This window comes from Narcine bancroftii, chromosome 1 (assembly GCF_036971445.1).
Source record: "Narcine bancroftii isolate sNarBan1 chromosome 1, sNarBan1.hap1, whole genome shotgun sequence".
Taxonomy (NCBI): domain Eukaryota; kingdom Metazoa; phylum Chordata; class Chondrichthyes; order Torpediniformes; family Narcinidae; genus Narcine; species Narcine bancroftii.
The window spans coordinates 106658626-106677958 of record NC_091469.1 but is presented as its reverse complement, the minus strand read 5'-3'; the positions used below and the strand labels follow the sequence as shown (position 1 = coordinate 106677958).

Below are 19333 nucleotides of genomic sequence, written 5' to 3'. Positions count from 1 at the left end.
GGCAGACTCACAGGGCTAAATAGCCTATTTCAGCTATATCATAGTCTTATGTTCTTTTAGAAAGTGTATAAGGACTGGACGCCCATGGTCAAAATGTGGTGGTACCAGTTCTATGGGGCAGGAGCAATAGATCTACTGGGGCTAGGAAAAGGAAATAAAATCATTACGTTTTGGAAGAGCTCAGGATGCATCTCCAGAGAGAGAGGAGCACCACATTATTTGGAAGAGGTTAGGGGGCATCTCCAGAGAGAGGAGCACCACATTATTTGGAAGAGGTTAGGGGGCATCTCCAGAGAGAGGAGCACCACATTATTTGGAAGAGGTTAGGGGGCAGCTCCAGAGAGAGGAGCACCACATTATTTGGAAGAGGTTAGGGGGCATCTCCAGAGAGAGGAGCACCACATTATTTGGAAGAGGTTAGGGGGCATCTCCAGAGAGAGGAGCACCACATTATTTGGAAGAGGTTAGGGGGAATCTCCAGAGAGAGGAGCACCACATTGTTTTTATTTGAAGAGCTAACTCTGTTTCACTCTTTACAAATAAAAAAAAAATCACTTTGCAACCTTTTCCTCCCAATGAGGACAGGCTTAGCTGGGGTGCAATGGGCAATATAACCAAGTCTGAAACAGCCACGACTTAGAAACGGAGTGTTTTAAAATTAAACACGCTCTGCATAATAGATTTCTCAATCGTTTTTGTTCCTTTGACAGCGTTGATAATTTATTGACATCTCCAATCTCCCTGGCTTTGGTGCATGCATTTAAAAAAAATTCATGGTGTGTTGGGGCGGATGGGATAAACGGTAAAAATCTGTAGATGCAAGAATCTTGAGCAAACAATGAGCTGCTGAGGGAACTCAGCGGGAGAGGCAGCATCCGTGGGGAGAAACGTTTCGGGCTGGGCGTGAATCACCCAGTTGAACCTGCCTTGCAGCGGTGGACACGCGGGGAGGTGCTTGCCCTGCTCCTGAGGCTCGACACAGGCAGGCGGATTTGATTGCTCACGATTGGCTACAGATTAGAGCCTGCGGGACTGGGGGAGCGGACCGGCCCCGGAGTCAGCGTGGGACATCCGTGCACTCCCTGGTCTTGACCCCAGGATGGGACTGTTGGCTGCAAGCTGTGAGTGACGGTCTCATTCACTTGTCCGCCTGCACGGTGCAGCTATGGGCTGGAGGATCCTTTTGCTGGCCGTCACCTGGTCAGTCTATCTGTGCGGGTCATCCTGCGGACCGAGCAGACGAGACGAGGCGGAGCTGGGCTCTGGAGCTTCGTCCACCGGTAAGACCAGGCCACTCTCTCTCTCTCTCTAACAACTCCAAAGGCCATTTGGAAGTCGCTGCCTAATGAATCCACCGAATGCTCCGGGACAACGTTTTGGTTTGCATTGTGTTAGACTTTAAAAAAAAGTTAGTTTAACACTTGGTGGGGGGGGGGGTGGTGGTGGGGGGGGGGGGTGGTGGGGGGGGGGGGGGTGGTGGGGGGGGGGGGGGGTGGTGGTGGGGGGGGGGGTGGTGGTGGGGGTGGGGTGGTGGTGGGGGGGGGTGGTGGGGGGGGTGGTGGTGGTGGTGGGGGGGGTGGTGGTGGTGGTGGGGGGGGTGGTGGTGGTGGTGGGGGGGGTGGTGGTGGTGGTGGGGGGGGTGGTGGTGGTGGTGGGGGGGGTGACTATTCTGAATCACAATGAAGTTTATGGTCACGAACTTTGTTGCAGCAGTATTATGTATCACAGGAACAAAGTTGTCGTAAATTACACTTTACAAGGCTTTAAAGATAAATAATTAGTCCAAAAATAAATCAGGTCGTGTCTGTGGCGAAGACGGTGACGAGGGGACTTGAGGACAGAAGCCACCGCCTCTTGCAGCTGCCCTGACTGGAGAGATGCCCAGGTTGACACTGGCCAACCCTCTTGTCCCCTGAGTTGGCACCTCCGGCCCGTCAGCACGGTACACACCTTTTATTCATTGAGTAAAGCGCGACTTTTAGGTGTCGCTCTGCTTCAACTTCTCCCGTTGAAGCGATGCCAAGCGGCTTGTGCATTCGGTTCCGTGTGGGAGCGTGGAGAGATCAGTGTACCGCAGTACCGTGGGCAGTCCGCTGTCCCGATTCAGTTTAATACCTCCGCATCTGGCTCTGGCAACATCCACTGACCCACTAACTTCTCTATTATTGATCGTGTTGTGAACCGTTCAATGCTGATTGTTGAATGAATGAAGTACCAGCTCATGTTAATACAGAGACCCGCGAGATGAAGGATTTGATATATAGATAGCCATAGGCACGGACACCGAGTGAGAAGCTGAGTGGACGTGTTGGGGAAGGGGCTGTGACTTGTCTCGGCGCAGGGAGGAATTTGATAGTTAGCTTCGGGGAGGACCTCTTGTGTGTTCTGTCACCTTCATTCAGACTTTCCTGAAGCCCTTGTATTGGTAAACGTGACACAATAGTGTGGAAAAGGCTTTTATTATCTTGGAGAAAATGTAAAACCATTGAGATGTTTTCTGAAAACTGGAGTTGGAACAAGGTCGGGGTCCAGTGGTTTGAGGGGCTGGACAGAATGTGTAAAATCTGCAATTAGAAGAATGAGGGGATCATCTGGAGACATTTACAGTTCTGAAGGGACAGAACACTTTGATGTGGGAAGAGCATTGGGGAGGTCCGCAAGGGGTCTCGGATCCGGTGGAAGTCATTTTGATTCAGATGAGGAGAAAGCCCTTCACTCCAAGAGATGTGAACTTGTGGAATTCCCTGCCACAGGAACTGTTGGAGCCATCCCTTTGGATTATTCAAAATATGGACCTAATGGCTAGAGGGTTCAAGAAAAAAGGGTGACGTGGTTGGAGTAGGGGTTAGCACAATGGGATTGCGGTGCCAGTGACCCATGTTTGAATCCCTGCTCCGTCAGGAGTTTGTACCCTCTCCCCATGCTTCGGTATCCTCCCAACATCCAAAACGAATGGGGGTTGTAAGTTAATTGGTGTATTTGGGAAGAAGGGTCTGTTGTTGTGCTTAGCTAAAATTAAAGCAAAAATTATGAATGATGTTAGGGTTCGGTCATATGATCCCAAGATGGTGTTGAATGGTTGAGAAAGCTTGAAGGGCTGAATGGCCTTCTCTTGTTCCTAGCTTCTATAGATTCTATATGATTCAATCACATTGCAGCTTCCTTCAGCAAAAAGAGATCCAGGAGTATCAAAGCCAGCATCACCAGGCTGAGAAATAGTTTCTTCCCATGGGCAGTGAGAATGCTGAATGACCAAAGCAACTGCTCACACTAGCCATCCGAGACATTAATATTTACTAAGCATTATTTACTATATATGTCCTGCATATGTATCATTTGTCTGTGTGTGTAGTATGTCTGGTTGTGTGTCTGCGTGTTTTGCACTGAAGATCGGAGGTTGCTGTTTCATTGGGTTGTACTTGTGCCATTTTTGGCCTACTCCTGTTCCTACTTCCTATGAATGATGATGAACTTGAACATTAACTCAATTCCTCTTTGGACTTTCTTCCAACCATGCTTTTAAGTTAGTGCTGATTACCATTCATTCCTCATTGGATGGCCCAAGTGGTCCGTGGCAGAATGATGTTCAGGAGAGTGCAAACAGCGTCGCTGTCCTCCTGTCTGGACGTGGGTGGAATTGGCTGGTTGTTTGGGCCAGGGCATCAATAATTATGGGAAGAAGGGCAGGTCATGAGGCAGGGCAGACTCACAGGGCTAAATAGCCTATTTCAGCTATATCATAAGTCTTATGTTCTTTTAGAAAGTGTATAAGGACTGGACACCCATGGTCAAAATGTGGTGGTACCAGTTCTATGGGGCAGGAGCAATAGGTCTACTGGGGCTAGGAAAAGGAAATAAAATCATTAAGTTTTGGAAGAGCTCAGGATGCATCTCCAGAGAGAGAGGAGCACCACATTATTTGGAAGAGGTTAGGGGGCCTCTCCAGAGAGAGGAGCAGCACATTATTTGGGCCAGGAGCCCAGGAGAGAAACCCCTGAGCTTGGGGAGGTTGAACCCTTGTCAAGCCCCTCTCCTCAGCCCAGACCTCTAAATAAAGAGCCAGTTTAGAAATTAACCCCATTAGTGCATCATCATTCTGGTCAGTGATGGTCAGGTATCAGATCAAGCTTTCACCTGTTTCCATCTCTCCAACCTTTATTTAATTAATTTTAACAATACAATATAGTAGAAGGCCCTTCTGGCCCATGAAGCCCCCAGGCTGCCTGCCAAATTACACTCAAGTAACCTACCAAACCCATATGTTTGGAGAGTGGGATGAAACTCGAGCACCCGGAGAAAACCCAGAAAGGAGATGTAAGAGGTACATTTATTACAGAGGGGTGGCTGCCTGGACTGCATTGCCATGGTTGGTGGGTGAGGCTGTTTCCAAAGGGCATTTAAAAGACTCTCATACAGGCACATGGATACAAGTAAAATAGAGGTTTATGGGTGTGAGGTAAGGAAAGATGAGATTGTTGAGTAGCTTGATATTGGTCAGTGCAACAATGTGGGCTGAAGGGCCTGTACTGTGCTGTAATACTCTAAAGAATGAGAGTTGAGCAAGCATCTGGGCAGTTTCAAACATAGCTGAAGTTTCTGGTCAAGCTAGCAGGATGTCAACACGACTTTGTGTGACGTGAGGTCATGCCTTTTAAGAGGAGAGCAGTAGATACAAAATGGAAAGTGGAAGGGATGAGCAAAGAGGCTGATGGATAATTTAATTTGGTTTAGAGATACATCATAGTAACAGGCCCTTCCAGCCCTCGAGCCCGTGCTGCCCACAAATACACCCATGGGACCAATCTACCTACTAACCACATACATCTTTGGAACATGGGAGGAAACTGGAAACCCCTGTGGGTGCAAACTCCTTATGGACAGCCCTTGGATTCGAACCTGGGATGATGGCGCTGTTGCATGGCACTAATTGCTACACTAACTGTGCCACCCCATGTACAAGTCAGTGAATAAATACCTCGAAGGCTGGATTAAGTAAAGCCATGAGCAAGTAAAGTTGTTGCCTTAACATTGAGTGAGGCCTTTGTGTTGCTGATTTAAGGCTGTAACATGAGGAGCTTGGTTCCTATGTTAATGTCTTGATCGCAAAGCCATGGGACAAGATCCTTGTGTTATGGATAGAAGTGTGAAGTAAAGCAAAGGCATTTGTGCCTGTTTTCTCAGAAGAATTAGGAGGTGTCAGGTCAAAGCGCAGAAGTGAGGGTCAATTACTGGCACGTTCAGAGTTGTTGGATTTAATTAAACCTGCGGTTTGCTGAAGAATGTTACAAGGTGCTTTGTGGAGGTCTGATGTTTCCATTTCCTTCACACTCCTGTGGGTTTGTTCAGCTGCCTCTTGCACGCAGTGTGAAGGAGACTGGTGACTGGGCCTTGAAGGCACTGGGGGCTGGAAGGTCATGGACAGATTAAAGTGGATAACTCTGAGGGGATGCAGTGTTTAGCAAGCACAAGCCGAATGCTTTCACTACCACCATGGATTATTTATTTAGAAACGAGATCATTTGTTTTAGTTTTGGGCAGAATTGGGGTTATTTCAGCTCTCGAGACCAGGGTTTGAATCCCATGCTGTCTGTAAGGAGTTTGTACATTCTCCATGTGACTGCCTGGTATCCACTGGCTGCTTCAGTTTCCTCCCGCATTCCAAATACATCAGGGTTAGTAAATTAATTGGTCACATGGGTGTATTTTGGAATTTATTTGACTCTGTGGCTGGAAGGGCCTGTTAATGAGCTGTATCTCTAAATTAAATAAATTGAATGCACTAAGTATTTCAATGATGCAGCACACCAAAGCCCATTTTGTTTCTCCATTACATACTGAACCAGTTGGCAAAAAAGGGAATGTTTGTGCACCTTGCATCGAGTTGTACAACACTGAAACAGATCCGTCAGCCCACCATCTCAATGCTAATTTTTCGTCCATCGATACGTCCCATCTGCCTCCATTGGGATCATATCCTTCAGTATCTTAATAAAGTGTCTGTCCAGATGCCTGGCAAGTATAGGAATTGTATCTAATTCCTTGCATCGAGTTGTACAACACTGAAACAGATCCTTCAGCCCACCATCTCCATGCTAATTTTTCGTCCATCGATACATCCCATCTGCCTCCATTGGGATCATATCCTTCAGTATCTTAATAAAGTGTCTGTCCAGATGCCTGGCAAGTATAGGAATTGTATCTAATTTTAACATCTCCTCTGGCAATGTTCTAGATGTCAACTTGTCTGTTTGTGCGTGTTTCTATGTATTTCCCACAAATACCTTCTCACCTTAAATCTATGCCCTTTTATTAGTCCCCTTACTGTGGAGAAAAAAGAATCTGACTATCTGCCTTACCAGCTCTTCATAATATACACTTCTCTCAGGTCACCCCTCAGCCTCCTTCACTCCAGGGAAAACAAGTCCAGCCTATTTAAGCTCTCCCCACAATCCAGGCAGCATCTGCAGAATCTCCTCTGCACTCTCCCCAGTGCAATCACGCTTTCCCTATCATGTGGTGACCTATGAAAGCAGGCATACCATGTGCTCCCTTCACCACCATGTTGGTGTGACTACTTCCAGGGAATTATGGATGAACCCTTAACTCCATCTATACAGTAACATACTTCTGAGCCCTCCCATTTACTGTGTATGTCATACATGTACTTTGCATCCTGAAATTCATCAGCCTGCACTTGTTGGGATTGAATTCCATCTGTAAACACACCCCCAACCTTCCATCTGTTTGATATCCTGCTAATCGATAACCTACCTTGCATCCACACCAACACTGCTTTTTTTGCATCATCTGCAAATACCGTGCTCTAATAATGCCACCTAATTTTAAAAAATATTTTGACATACAGCATGATAATAGGCCCTTGCTGCCCACGAGCAAATGCACCAATTAACCTTCAACCTCGTGTAGATTTTTGAAGGGTGGGAGGAAACTGGAGCACCCGGAGGAAACCCACGCAGACACAGGGGGAATGGACAAACTGCTGATGGTAAGCGTCAGTTTCAAACCTGGGTCGCTGGTGCTGTAATAATGTTGCATTAACTACTACACTCACTGTGCTTCATTGCGTTCACATCTAACTTGTTGATATATGCTACGAGAGGCCCAGTGCTGATTATTGTGGTCCACTGCTAATCTCATTTCTTTCTCTCCACAAACCTGTGTCATCACAGGATGAATGTGCAAACTCCACACAGACAGCCCCAGAGGTCAGGGTTATCCCTGGAGCTGAGGTTAGCAGCACCACTTGTCGTCTCCCCACATTCCCATCGATCCCACCCCAGATTATCCCACTCACCTGCACGCGAGTGGTGATTGACAGAAATCCATGTGTCTTTGGGATGCAGGAGGGCACTGGAGCATCTGGGGTAACCGTGACCACCTGGCAGAATGTTTCATTGGAGCCAATGAACCAAGTGACCTTGGTGATCAACTGTCTGCAGGTAGAATGTGGAAAAGTGAGGTAACTGCAGATATTTGATTGGTTCTTTGAAACACGTGGTTCTATAAAGGCAGATTCTGGTACAACCTGGAATAACAGATTGGAGGAACAACAACTAATATTCCCCCTTGATGCTCTCCAACCAGATGGCACTAACATTGACTTCAGCTCTGTTAAACTCCTCCCGAGTCACTCTATTTCCCCACGCCTTTATCTCTGTTTCTGCCAGCTCCCCACCCCTTTCCTTCCATCTCCAGTGAGATGCCCTTCCTATCACCTCAGCTTTTTTCTCTTCTACGCTCCTACATGTATTCACCTATTACCCCTTAGCCTGTGCTCTTCCCCCAACCCTTCTCGTTCCCCCTCCTTCCCTTCCCCCTCCCTTCTTTTAATCAGGTGTCTACTTGTTTTTGCTTATTGCTGTGGGTTAAGACCTGAAATGTTGGTTTCCTCTTGCTTCCTGTGCACACTGCATAGCCTACTGAGTTTTACCAGCACATTTTTTTGTGAATGCTGCCTTTGACCTCTTAGACCCTAAATAAGGCATTCTCAATGGGGCTCACATTTCACACCACCCCCCCATCCCCTGGGTCTCACAGGCTGAAATGACAAAATATTTTTTGTTTTTTTTTAAATGTAGTCTGTAGAAGAGAAGACTGCTTCAGAGGGAAGAGGGGCCGGAAACTTTGAGAATAGTCCTATGTGGGCCATAACCATATAACCATTTACGGAGCGGAAACAGGCCATGTCGGCCTTTCGAGTCTGCACCGGTTCACTAGAACAACTCCACTAGCTCAAACCAAACCTCCCACTCTCCGCCAATAACCCTCCAACCCCCTCACCTCCACGTACAGATCCAACCTTTTCTTAAATCGTTTTTTTTAAATTTCTACAGGTATGAAAAATTGTGGGGGAAAATTCTGGATAGGTTTCATATTTTAAAAATTTCTACAGGTATGGGAAATCACAGCAAAAATCCTTTTGGCGTTGAATAAGGATCAAGATGGAACTAGATTATAATTTGGATATACACAATCAGAGTATCTCTTCCCAAAGGGTTGATAAACATATCAAGAAATGTTTTTGAAAACATATTGAATGGATTTCTCAGAAAGCCATCTTTCTGGCCATGAGTATTATCTTTAACAGTTGTATATTCTCTTTAAAGCAAATGTTAAGATGTCTTGGGCAGTATTTAGCCAAAAAAGATTGAGAATGACTGCTCTAAATGACAGTGCAGGAATAGCTGTCAAACTTTTTCCATTCTTCCCATTTACTAAAATCTCCTGTATGAGGATCATTGTGCAAGCAGATTTAGGTATTGGTGTGGTTTGGATCAGAGATTACCAATCACCTCTTTGAATGTGGAGCAGATTCTCGATGGACAATGACTACCTCTTGTTCCTGTTGAGTGAGGTCCCAGCATGGCCAGTGCAATCTTGTTTATCCTTAGTTTTCACACCCCTTCCAACAGAGCTGGAAGCCTGGATGACGTTGCTATCACTATCCTTTGCATCAAAATACTGAGGCTAAACATTATACCTCACGACTGTTCTGCTTGGTAGCGAAAGGTATATCAGCATGAACATGATGGTTCTGGGCTGGGAGGTATATTTGCCTGTCGACTAGTGTGTGGACTTATGGTCCTCCATTCCTGTACTTTACATGTTTATTGAACACCTTTCTTCAGGTTATAAAGGGTTGCAAAACTATCCTGTGAGTTTGAAAGTTACAGTTATGACGTGTGGTTGCTTGAGAAAACAAATGTATACTGTAGTCTCAATGAATTGAGCAGAGGCTTTGAATAATCATTTATTTCATATAGTCCCTCAGCCGGGGTTCTGCAGTCATTGCAGCTATGACAGATCCAGTGCTAAATCTAATGTGTTTTCCTTGTGTACCAAGGAAAATTAGATTATTTTCTGAAAGGAGAGAATAGTGTATTGTAGTCGACTTCTTGATTCACGGGGCCACGTTTTGTCTTCACTGCTGTATTTAGGTGTCCCTTTCAAGGAACGAATGCTGTCAATTCCCTCATCTCTGAGGACCCCACCAAGTTGCCTGCTTTGTTGACCTATTTACAGTCACATTGGTATAGGTTTAGAGATGGGGTCAAGCGAGGATGAGGATGGATCTGGTAGGGATATCTTTTATCTCAGCAGAAACTTCTCCAGGTGATTCTGTGAGCAAACAAGAAATTTCTGATGCTCATAATGAGATAATAGAAGAAATAAACAAAGGGATTAATGAGGGTTCTGCAGGATGCGAATGAGACAGAGGTGAAGGCAACATGCTGTGTTAATCTGTGGAAACATGTCACCTTAGTGAAGATGTGAGAGAGATGTCAAGCTTAGTGTCGGCTCAGTGAGTGAAGAATCATGTGGACAGTATCCAAAGGAGAGGGAATGAATCCATAGTGAGCATAGAATGTCATGGGGAATTCAATCCTCAATGCTACAATGGAATGACACAGAAAGATGGGGTTATGTTCAGCGGTTTGCAGCTGTTTAAACATTCTTGGGTTCAACCGTGTGGTAATTTCCCACCGTGTAGACCTGCACAAATGTGAGAGCTACTGCAGGCACTCCATTAATTCCAGTGGGAGAGAGTGACTCTGAGGGATTACTGCAGACAGTAATTCTATCCAGACAATTAAATAAGTTGTTTGGGTGTATTAAAATGTTTTGTCGAGTTTTAAGCTTTCTTTATAGGTGGCATAATGAATATCACAGGACCAGCGATCCGGGTTTGATTTCAGCGCTTACATTCTCCCTGTGTTGGTTTCTTCCAGGTGCTCTGATTTCCTTCCACCTTCCAAAAACATACAGGGTTTGTAGGTTAAATGGTGAATTTGAGGGCTTGTGGGCTGGAAGGGGCTGTTAACTGTGCTGTACATCTAAATTTAAAAACAAAGCCGTCGTGAGTGCAGGTGTCTGGATGAGCTGGGTTCCAGCCGGGCAGAAGGCCTGGCCAGATTTCAGATGTTGCGTCCTCCCCCAGCTCTGCCGAGTACTGGATTTGAACCTGGGTCAATGACACTGGTGACAGCGCTTTCCCAATCATAGCTTTCAACTTCTCCAGATTTTTCTAATTGGTGGTGGGCTTTGAGTCTGAATGATCAGATCAGGACAATATTCACCATCTCTGGGTGAAGTGTCACACTCCAACACTCTCAGTTTATCAGTGGAGTACTTTTCCCAGATTTGTTTTCAGTTTTGGCTCTGCATTTGTTTCTTTCTGGAAAGATTAAAAAAAAAAATTCGACTAATAAATGTGCTAAATATTTTTGCCAGGCAACATCCCTGGAAAGGTAAACGGGACCTAAACATTAACTCTCTTTTCCCAACAATGCACCCTTGCCTGCTAAGTGTTTCCCCGCCTTATTTTTTTAATGCTTTGCGTCAGGGATGCCATTTTTGAGATGAGGGTCCAAATCTGAAATCAAAATTAAATTTAAATTTAGACGTATAGCATGGTAATGGGCCCTTTCTGCCCATGAATTCATGCAGCCCTATTATACCCAATTAATTTACAACCCCTGCCAGACTGAGACCACCCATAAATTGGAGGAAAACAACCCCTTGTATTCCATCTGGGCACTCTCCAACCAAATGGCATTAGCATGGCATTGGGTTTCTGTTAGATTCCAGCCCCCCACCCCCATCTCTATGTCTCCTTTCCTCTAGCTTTGTCTCTCTCTTTCCCTTCCCCTTGTCTTCTTTCCTCTAGCACAAAGCCACTCCCTCCCCTGATCAATTCTCACCTTTCCTCTCTTATCCTCCTATCTGTGTCCAATTGTGTCCTTGTGCCTTTTGGTCTTTGCTCTTCCCTCTTCCTCCTGCCTTTTTAGACAGGCACCTGCTTGCATTTTGCTCATTCCTTGAAGAAAGGCTCAGGCCTGAAAAATGAGTTGTCTATCTTTGGCTCCTATGGCCAAGTGAGTTCCTCCTACATTTTTGTGTTTCTGCAATGATCAACCACTCATTTACCAGTAAACTAATCCTGCATTATTAACCCCATTGTTTGCTTATTCTCCCCACTTTATCTTATTCTTTATTCTTTTCTTACTTGACTGGCTCCAGATATTTGACTACTCACTTAAACACTTAGGGAAAGTTTTAGTGACCAAATAACCCACCAAAATCTGTATGTCTTTGGAATGTGGGTGGAAACTGGAGCTCCCAAGGGAAATTCACATGAAGGGAAACTCCACACCTCCAGCAGTCAAAATCAGGATTGAACTTCCATCTGGCTGCACAACTGTGCCAACCCCCAAAACAACAGTGCAGCGACAGGAAGAAATATTAACATGGAGAGCATGACTTCTTCCTTCACGTGGAAACCCCAAACTCGATGATGTCTGTAAAGAGAAATGTAGCCCATTCAATGTGAGGTGGCTGACATTTTCCAGCAAGTGCTGTCTCGCAATGCAATGTTAATAATGTCATGACTGTCTTTCCAGTGAGATGCCCTAGAGCAGAGGTTATAAACTTATCTTTGTAGCATCTACTCTCTAGATCTGGGAAATAGGAGTTACCCAAAGAGTTCACTGCAAGAAGATGAAGGCTGGATTCCTTTGGAGCGCTTCAGAGACCACTGTCAGTTATTTCATGTGTTTAAATTAGGTAACTAGTTAAGGGTAGCATGAATTGTTTTTCTAGCTTTTACCAAACATGTGGGCTTTTTCTTTGATGCCACTCCTCAGGTAACCAGATTTATTGATGTGATATTGACTGTGACTTGAACTTGTGACCTCTCCATTGCTGAGTGAAACACAAAAGTCTGCAGACACTCTGATTGTAGTAAAAACACACCAAAATGCTAGAGGTACTCAGCATTGTCTTTACAGTGTCCATAAAAAACAAAAGATTTATTGCCCTTCTGCCTCTGGCCTTCCACTCTCTCTGCACCAATTCGAACCTCACCATCAAACCTGCAGACAGGAATGGCTCTGCTGTGGTCTGGTGCACTGACTTCTATCTGGCTGAAGCCAGACGATAACCCTCAAACATATCCTCTTACTTACCCATTCAGCAGAGCCTCACCAAAACACTGTATCACACACCATCTCTGAATTCCTCACTTCCAGTCACCTCCATGGCATGGCCTCCAACCTTATTGTTTCCCAATACCACACCCCCTGTTTTTTCTTCTTCCTCCCCAAGATCCACAAACCCATTTGTCTCCGCAGACCCATCGTACCTGCGTGCTCGTACCCCACTGAATTGGTCTTCGCCTACCTGTCCCCTCGGTATAGTCCCTCCCCACCTACATCCAGGATACTTCACGTGCCTTCCATCTCTTCAACAACTTCCAGTTCCCTGAATTTGATCACCTCATGTTTTCCATAGATTGGTGGTACAATCGGCGTAGGGGTTAGCGTAACGCCTTTACAGGGCCAGTGATTGGGACCAGACTGGCGTTTGTACATTCTCCCCATGTGTGGGTTTTCTCCGGGGGCTCCGTTTTCCTTCACAGTTAAAAATGTACTGGTGTTGTAAGTTAATGGGGTGTAAATTGGACAGCATGGACTCGTGGGCAAAAGTGGCCATTTACCGTGATGTATTTCAAATTTCAAATTTTTTTTTGTATATTATATATATCCCTATACACCTCCATCCCCTATACTGAAGGCCTCAAAGCCTTTTTCTTTCTGGACAATAGAGTGAAACCAGTTCTCCTCCACCACCATCCTCCTCTAGCTGGCAGATCTATCCTCAACCTCAATAATTTCTCCTTTGACTCATTCCACGTTTGCAAGGTCAAAGGGTAGTCATGGGTAACACCATGGACCCCAGCTATGCCTGGCTTTTGTTGGCTATGTGGAGCAGTCCATGCTACAAGCCCACACAGGCAAGACCCCTAAACTCTTCCTCCGCAACGTCCTTGACTACTTTGGTGCTGTCTCATGTTCCCATGATGAACTCATTGACTTAAACTTCTTTGCTTGCACCGACCTCAAATTCACTTGGTCCATCTCTGGCAACACTTCCCTTTTCCTCTATCTCAGGAGACAAATGGTGGACAGACATCTACAAACCCACCAACACCCACAGCTACCTCAACTACACCTCTTCCCACCCTGACCCCTGTAGGATTCCATTCTCTCAATTCCTCTGTCTCTATCACATCTGCACCCAAGATGAGGTCTTCCATGCCAGATCATCAGAGATGTCCTCCTCCTTCAAACAACGTGGCTTTCCCTCTACTACCATCAATTTGGCTCTCACCTGCTTATCCTCCATTACCTGCACATTTGTCCTGGCCCCCTCTGCCCCCATGCACAACAAGACAGGATTTTGGTTGTCCTCACCTACCACCCCACCAACCACTCTGCCATTTCCACCATCTACTATGTAATCCATCACAAGATACCTATTTCCCACCTCCTCCTCTCCTCCATCTGCAGGGACCACTCCCTCCATGATGCCCTTGTTCATTCCTCCCACCCCACCAATTGTCCCCTTGTCACCTACCACTGTAACCGCAGGAGATGCTCTACTTGCACCTACACTTCCTCCCTCACCAGCATTCAGGGGCCCAAACGGTCCTTCCAAGTGGAACCACATTTCACTTGTGAATCTGCAGGGTCATCTACTGCATCCGGTGCTCCCATTTGAGAGACTAGACACAGACTGGGAGATTGCTTCACTGAGCACCTCAACTCTGTCTGTATCAATATCATGGATCTCCCAGTGGCCACTCATTTCAATTCTCCATCCCATTCCCTTGCCAACATGCCTGTCCATGGTCTCATGCACTGCCAGACTGAGACCACCAGCAAATTAGAGGAACAACGTCTTATCTTCTGACTGGGTGCCCTATACCAGATGGTATTAATATTAACATCTCTGGCTTTTGCTAAACCTCAACCTCCCCCCCACCCCCCATCCCGCCACACCACTGCTCATTTCTTCCCTGTCGCCTTCCCTAGCTTTGTCTCTCCATTCCATCTCATTTTGCATATGATAAATTCTTACCTCATCCCTTATCATATCCAATTAACATCTTTTTGATTGGTCCTCCCTCAGCCAGCACTGTCTGAATTCTGAGACTTTCTTAGATTTCCTGCTTCTGCCTCATTCTGCTTATTCCTTGAAGGGCTCAGACCCAACACATCGGCAATATATCTTTATCTCCTATGGACGCTGAAAAGACCAGCTGAGTTCCTCCAGTATTTCGGTGTGTTTTTATTACCTCTCTACTGCTAGTCTGATACCATAACTGTTCCATTATAACATCGGATCCTTTGTGGCAATGGTGTTGAAAATCACACTGTCCATTTCTTTCCCTCTTCCTCCTGCCCTATGAAACGAATCAGCCAGTTTTGACAAAGAACTTTGTAAATTACCTCACTTAACATGATACAAATCGAGAGAATGCAGAAAGTGTGTGGTAGGCAACTACATGTCGATGCTTCTTGTGATTCAGTTGTTAGACAACTAGTGTGCACTTTAAAAAAACATTTTGAACACAGAGATTCGAAAGAATTGAATGATTCCATTGCATTACTTTGATTTCAGTGGTTCATGTCATTTTTAATCTATAAACTATTTTTGTTGGAATTAAGCTCGCTTGTAATGTTTCCTTCATTGCTCTGTGTGTGTGTATGTAATTTAGTTTGTTTTTGAAGTGTAAAATGTTAGAATATTAATTATCTGCAGAAAGAAATAATCAGGGAGATGGGAAGATGATATAAATTCGGAACTACAGCTGCTAGAGCTGGTCTTCATAGAACGATCGAACACTACAGCACAGAAACTGGCCCTTTGACACGTCGAATCTGTGTTGAACTGTTATTCTGCCTGTTCTTGTTAACCCACACCAGGACCATGCCCCTCCAGTATACCTGTCCAAATTGTTCTTAAATATCAAATTTGAGCCTGCATTCACCACTTCATCTGCCAGCTTGTTCCATGCTCTCACCACTCTCTAAAAAGTGGGAAACACTCATCGACAAAGAGGAAAATAGGGATCTGGAGAACTGCTTTAAGTGTGGAAGACTGGTATGGAGTAAAGTCTGGAAATATAACCGAGAATCAGATCAACCTATATCCGGTTGAAAGCTATCTGAGGTGCCTTCCACTGTTCTAATGTTTCATGGTAAGTCCAACAAACAATTTTGTGAAGTCCTGATTCCTGAGTCATAATGGGTCTTGCCGTGGTATTTCTGCCTGGGATTGAGATTCCACAAGTAAACTCTTCTGGTCTTTTAAAGATAAGAATGTTTATGCTGGCAATCTTTTACTAAACTCTGAATCTCAGATCTACCTTCTGCCTTTTCCAACTGTTAACATGTTGTACATTTCTCCTTTCCGTTTTGACTTCCAAATTTAATCCCTCCGTGTTCAGTTCCTGGCAGAGTCTGATGGTGGAGCACAGTGACAAGGCAGAGATGTTTTGATGGCTGGGCAGTAGCTTGATTCAAAAACCAAAAAGGGAGTGTACTGACTGAACTTGTCTGAATAAAGCCTTCAATTTGCTACTGTTTACTTCATTCTTGTTCAAATGTTCATTGTCTCTGCACACCAAAACAGCACTCCCATTCCATTTCATTTCTGATGAATGGTTTTGGTCTGAAACATTGCCTTCTATAGATGCTGCTGAGTTCCTATAGCACTTTGTGTGTTGCTCATCAGGGATACCTGTTGTGGATTCTTTTAACCATATAACCATTTACGGAGCGGAAACAGGCCATGTTGGCCTTTCGAGTCCGCACCGGTTCACTGTGCACCCTCTTCAGGCATTGGTCCCGGTAGATCTTCATTCAATAATGATGGGCGAATTCAATGCAGGTGGAATCAGATAATAGCAAAACTATGAGCAAACAGATTGGCTGTCTGTGTACCAAAAATAGTAAAACTTGACGAAACTGGATTTATTAAGAAAAGACAATTCTTGGGAGATGTTTGAGAAATTGTTCTTCCTCTATCCTGAGTCATGAATGTTGTGTGTCATGGAGCACAGAAACAATCACTCCATCTCAACTCCTCCGTGATGGCATGTTGCCTACTTCAGCTCATCATTTGGCATCCTCTTGCACATCGTTTGGGCGGCAAGGTTAGTGTAGCAATTACAGCGTTGAATCTGGTGCTGTCTGTAAGGAGTTTGTACGTTCTCCTTGTTCTGCGTGGGTTCCCTCCAGGTGGTCTGGTTTCTCACCACCCTTCCAAACATTCAGGGGTTATAGGTTAATTGGGCGGCACAGGCTCATGGGCTGGAAGAGCCTGTTATTGTGCTTTGTCTCAAAAAATGTCCCTCTGAGCCATTCTTCTCCATGTAGCTTTCAAAATATATTTCAAATATTGTTTTATGGCATCCTTACCATTGTGTGGTAACCAGATCTATATACACAACTCCAAGTGTAGTCTCGCCAACATCTTATCCAGCTCTCTCTGACATTTACAGGCAGTGAGAAATGATGCACTCTTTCAGTACAGTATGGGCCCTTCAGCCCAGGATGCTGTGCCATCTATATTCATCTACTCGACATTAATCTAACCCTTCTTTCCTTCACATCCATAACCCTCCATTTTTTTCTAAATCTATGTACTCATCTAAGATTTTTAAATGTCCCTATTGTACTAGCCTCCACCAGCATCCCCAGCAATGCATTCCAGATACCCACTAGTCTCTGGGTAATTTTAAAAAATACCTCTGATGTCTCCTTTGAACTTTCCTTCACTCACAGTAAAAAGATGTCCTCTGGTACTGGCCATTGCCTCCCTGGGTGAAAGGTATTGGCTGTCCACCCTGTCTACACCTCCCATCATATTCTACACCTCCCATCATATTATGTCACTTCTCATCCTCCATCATTAGCGTAGCAGTTAGCATAATGCCTGCGATTGGGACCAGGATTTGAATCCGTCACTGTCTGCAAAGAGTTTGTATGTTCTTCCTATGTCTGTGTGGGTTTTCCCTGAGGGCTCCGGTTTCTTCATAACGTTCAAGGCTTATCATGGATTGTAGGTTAATTGGGTGTCTTGTCTGGACTCTCTCCATAGCTTCTACATCCTTACTGTAATGAGGTAACCACAAATGAACACAATAGTTCCAAGTGTAGTCTAACCAGAGTTTTATGAAGCTGTAACATTACCTCAAGGTTCTTGAATTCAATCCCCCAATAAATGAAGGCCACCCTGTCAACTTGAGCAGCAGTCTTGAGGGATCAGTGGGCTTGGTCCCCAAGATCTCTATGCTCCCTCATGGTATTACAGGAAGAACCTCCTGGCTACTGCCCCAACTCTGATGCACTTACCCTCATGAAAATGTCCTCACACGGGAGAGCTTTGAAACCACAATACTGTTCAGGTTTGAGCCCCCCTCTCTCTCTCTCTCTCTCTCTCTCTCTCTCTCTCTCTCTCTCTCTCTCTCTCTCTCTGTGTTTGAATTAGAATTTATTGAGATGTGTCATCAAATTTGTTGTTTTGCAGCAGGCTTAAATTACATTTTTAAAAATGAATAAATTAGTACAAAAGAAGTGTCTGTGGTTCATTGTCCATTCAGAAATCTAATGGCAGAAGGGAAGAAGCTGTTTTTGTACAGTTGGCTCCTGAACCTCCTTTTTGATGGTCTCAAGGTGAAGAGGGCATGGCTGCTGAGGGTCCTTGATGATGGAGGCTGCTTTTGTGTGACACACTTCTTGCAGATATGGAGTGAAGACTAATGCCCATGATGGCACTGGCAGAGTTCACAACCCTCTATTGCCTTCTCCTGTCCTGTGTATTGGCACCTCCATATCAGACAGTGATTCAACCAGTCAGTACATTCATGAACAAGTGGACAATCTAAGCAGTCTTGTCTCCCAAACAGACAGGCTAACCTTCAATGCATTCCTGGTGAACAGAATGTTGATTGTCTTAAAGATAATCTGAGGCTGCACTGAGCAAAATGAGAGCACATAATCACACCCAACAAAGTCAGATGTCTGAGTTAAATCATCATACAGCCCCTATCCCTCATTCATGCAGCAATGCCTAATGGAAGAGACTAGGATCAGGAATTCACTGCTGCCCAGATAGTTTTTTTAGAAAGTTTTCTTTCTACTTTCTTTGCAGGTTGACACGTGTTTTGCACCTCACTCGAAATAAGTGGTTATTTCAGCATGTATGGTCCTGACTCTTTCAGTTCCTCCTGCAGATTGTGTTCTGCTGGCTGGATCACTGCCCTTCCCTGTTGCCTGAGTTATATTAGCTTTTGCTATAAATAGCCTATGAGCCTAAACGCTCATTTCGTGGTGTGCAACTAATTCCCCTTAATAAATATTATCCATTTAGAGTGGCATGGTTAGAGTAGTGGTTAGTACAACGCTATTACAGTGCCAGCGCCCTGGGTTAAAATCCACCGCTGTCCATAAGGAGTTTGTACATTGTCCTTGTTCTGCATGGGTTTTCCACGGGGGTTCCGGTTTTCTCCCATGCTTCAAAGTGTATGGGGGTTGTACGTTAATGGGTGTATTTGAGGGCCATGCGCTGGAAGGGTCTGTTACCATGATGCATGTTTCACCTTAAAAAAAATATTTTAATAGGAACAAGATTTGAATACATCAATTTCAGATAAAAATTGGGATAACACGCTTTCTGATTAATAATACTTCGTTCTCTGCATGACATTGTTCAATACAATTTAAAATTGTACACAGAATACACATATCCAAAAGCTAGATTATTTCATTTTTAGCCTGTTGATCCACTATGTGACAAATGTAAAATTTTTGTGGCCTTTCGGATTCATGTTTTGGGAGTGTCCAGAACTACAAGAATATTGGGAACAATTCTTTAAAACTATGATCACAGATTCTTAGGATCAAATTAGAACCATGTTCTTTTATTGCTTTGTTTGGTTATTCTCTATAAGAGAAGGTTTCCTTGA

General features: G+C 44.7%; 1 protein-coding gene across 6 annotated transcripts in view; it reads left to right on the top strand.

Moving 5' to 3' along the window:
- Window positions 1-942: 942 nt before the first annotated feature.
- LOC138762226 (collagen alpha-2(I) chain-like) overlaps window positions 943-19333 on the top strand; it is a 512086-nt gene continuing 493695 nt past the window's right edge. For 2 of the 6 annotated variants that reach the window (XM_069935862.1, XM_069935881.1), the window contains exon 1: window positions 946-1280. In XM_069935862.1, coding sequence (XP_069791963.1) covers window positions 1166-1280 — 115 coding nt within the window. In that variant the 5' untranslated portion in view covers window positions 946-1165. Of the gene's footprint in view, window positions 1281-19333 lie in introns of all 6 variants that reach the window. The other 4 variants (XM_069935892.1, XM_069935871.1, XR_011356852.1 and 1 more) reach the window with 3 other exon arrangements.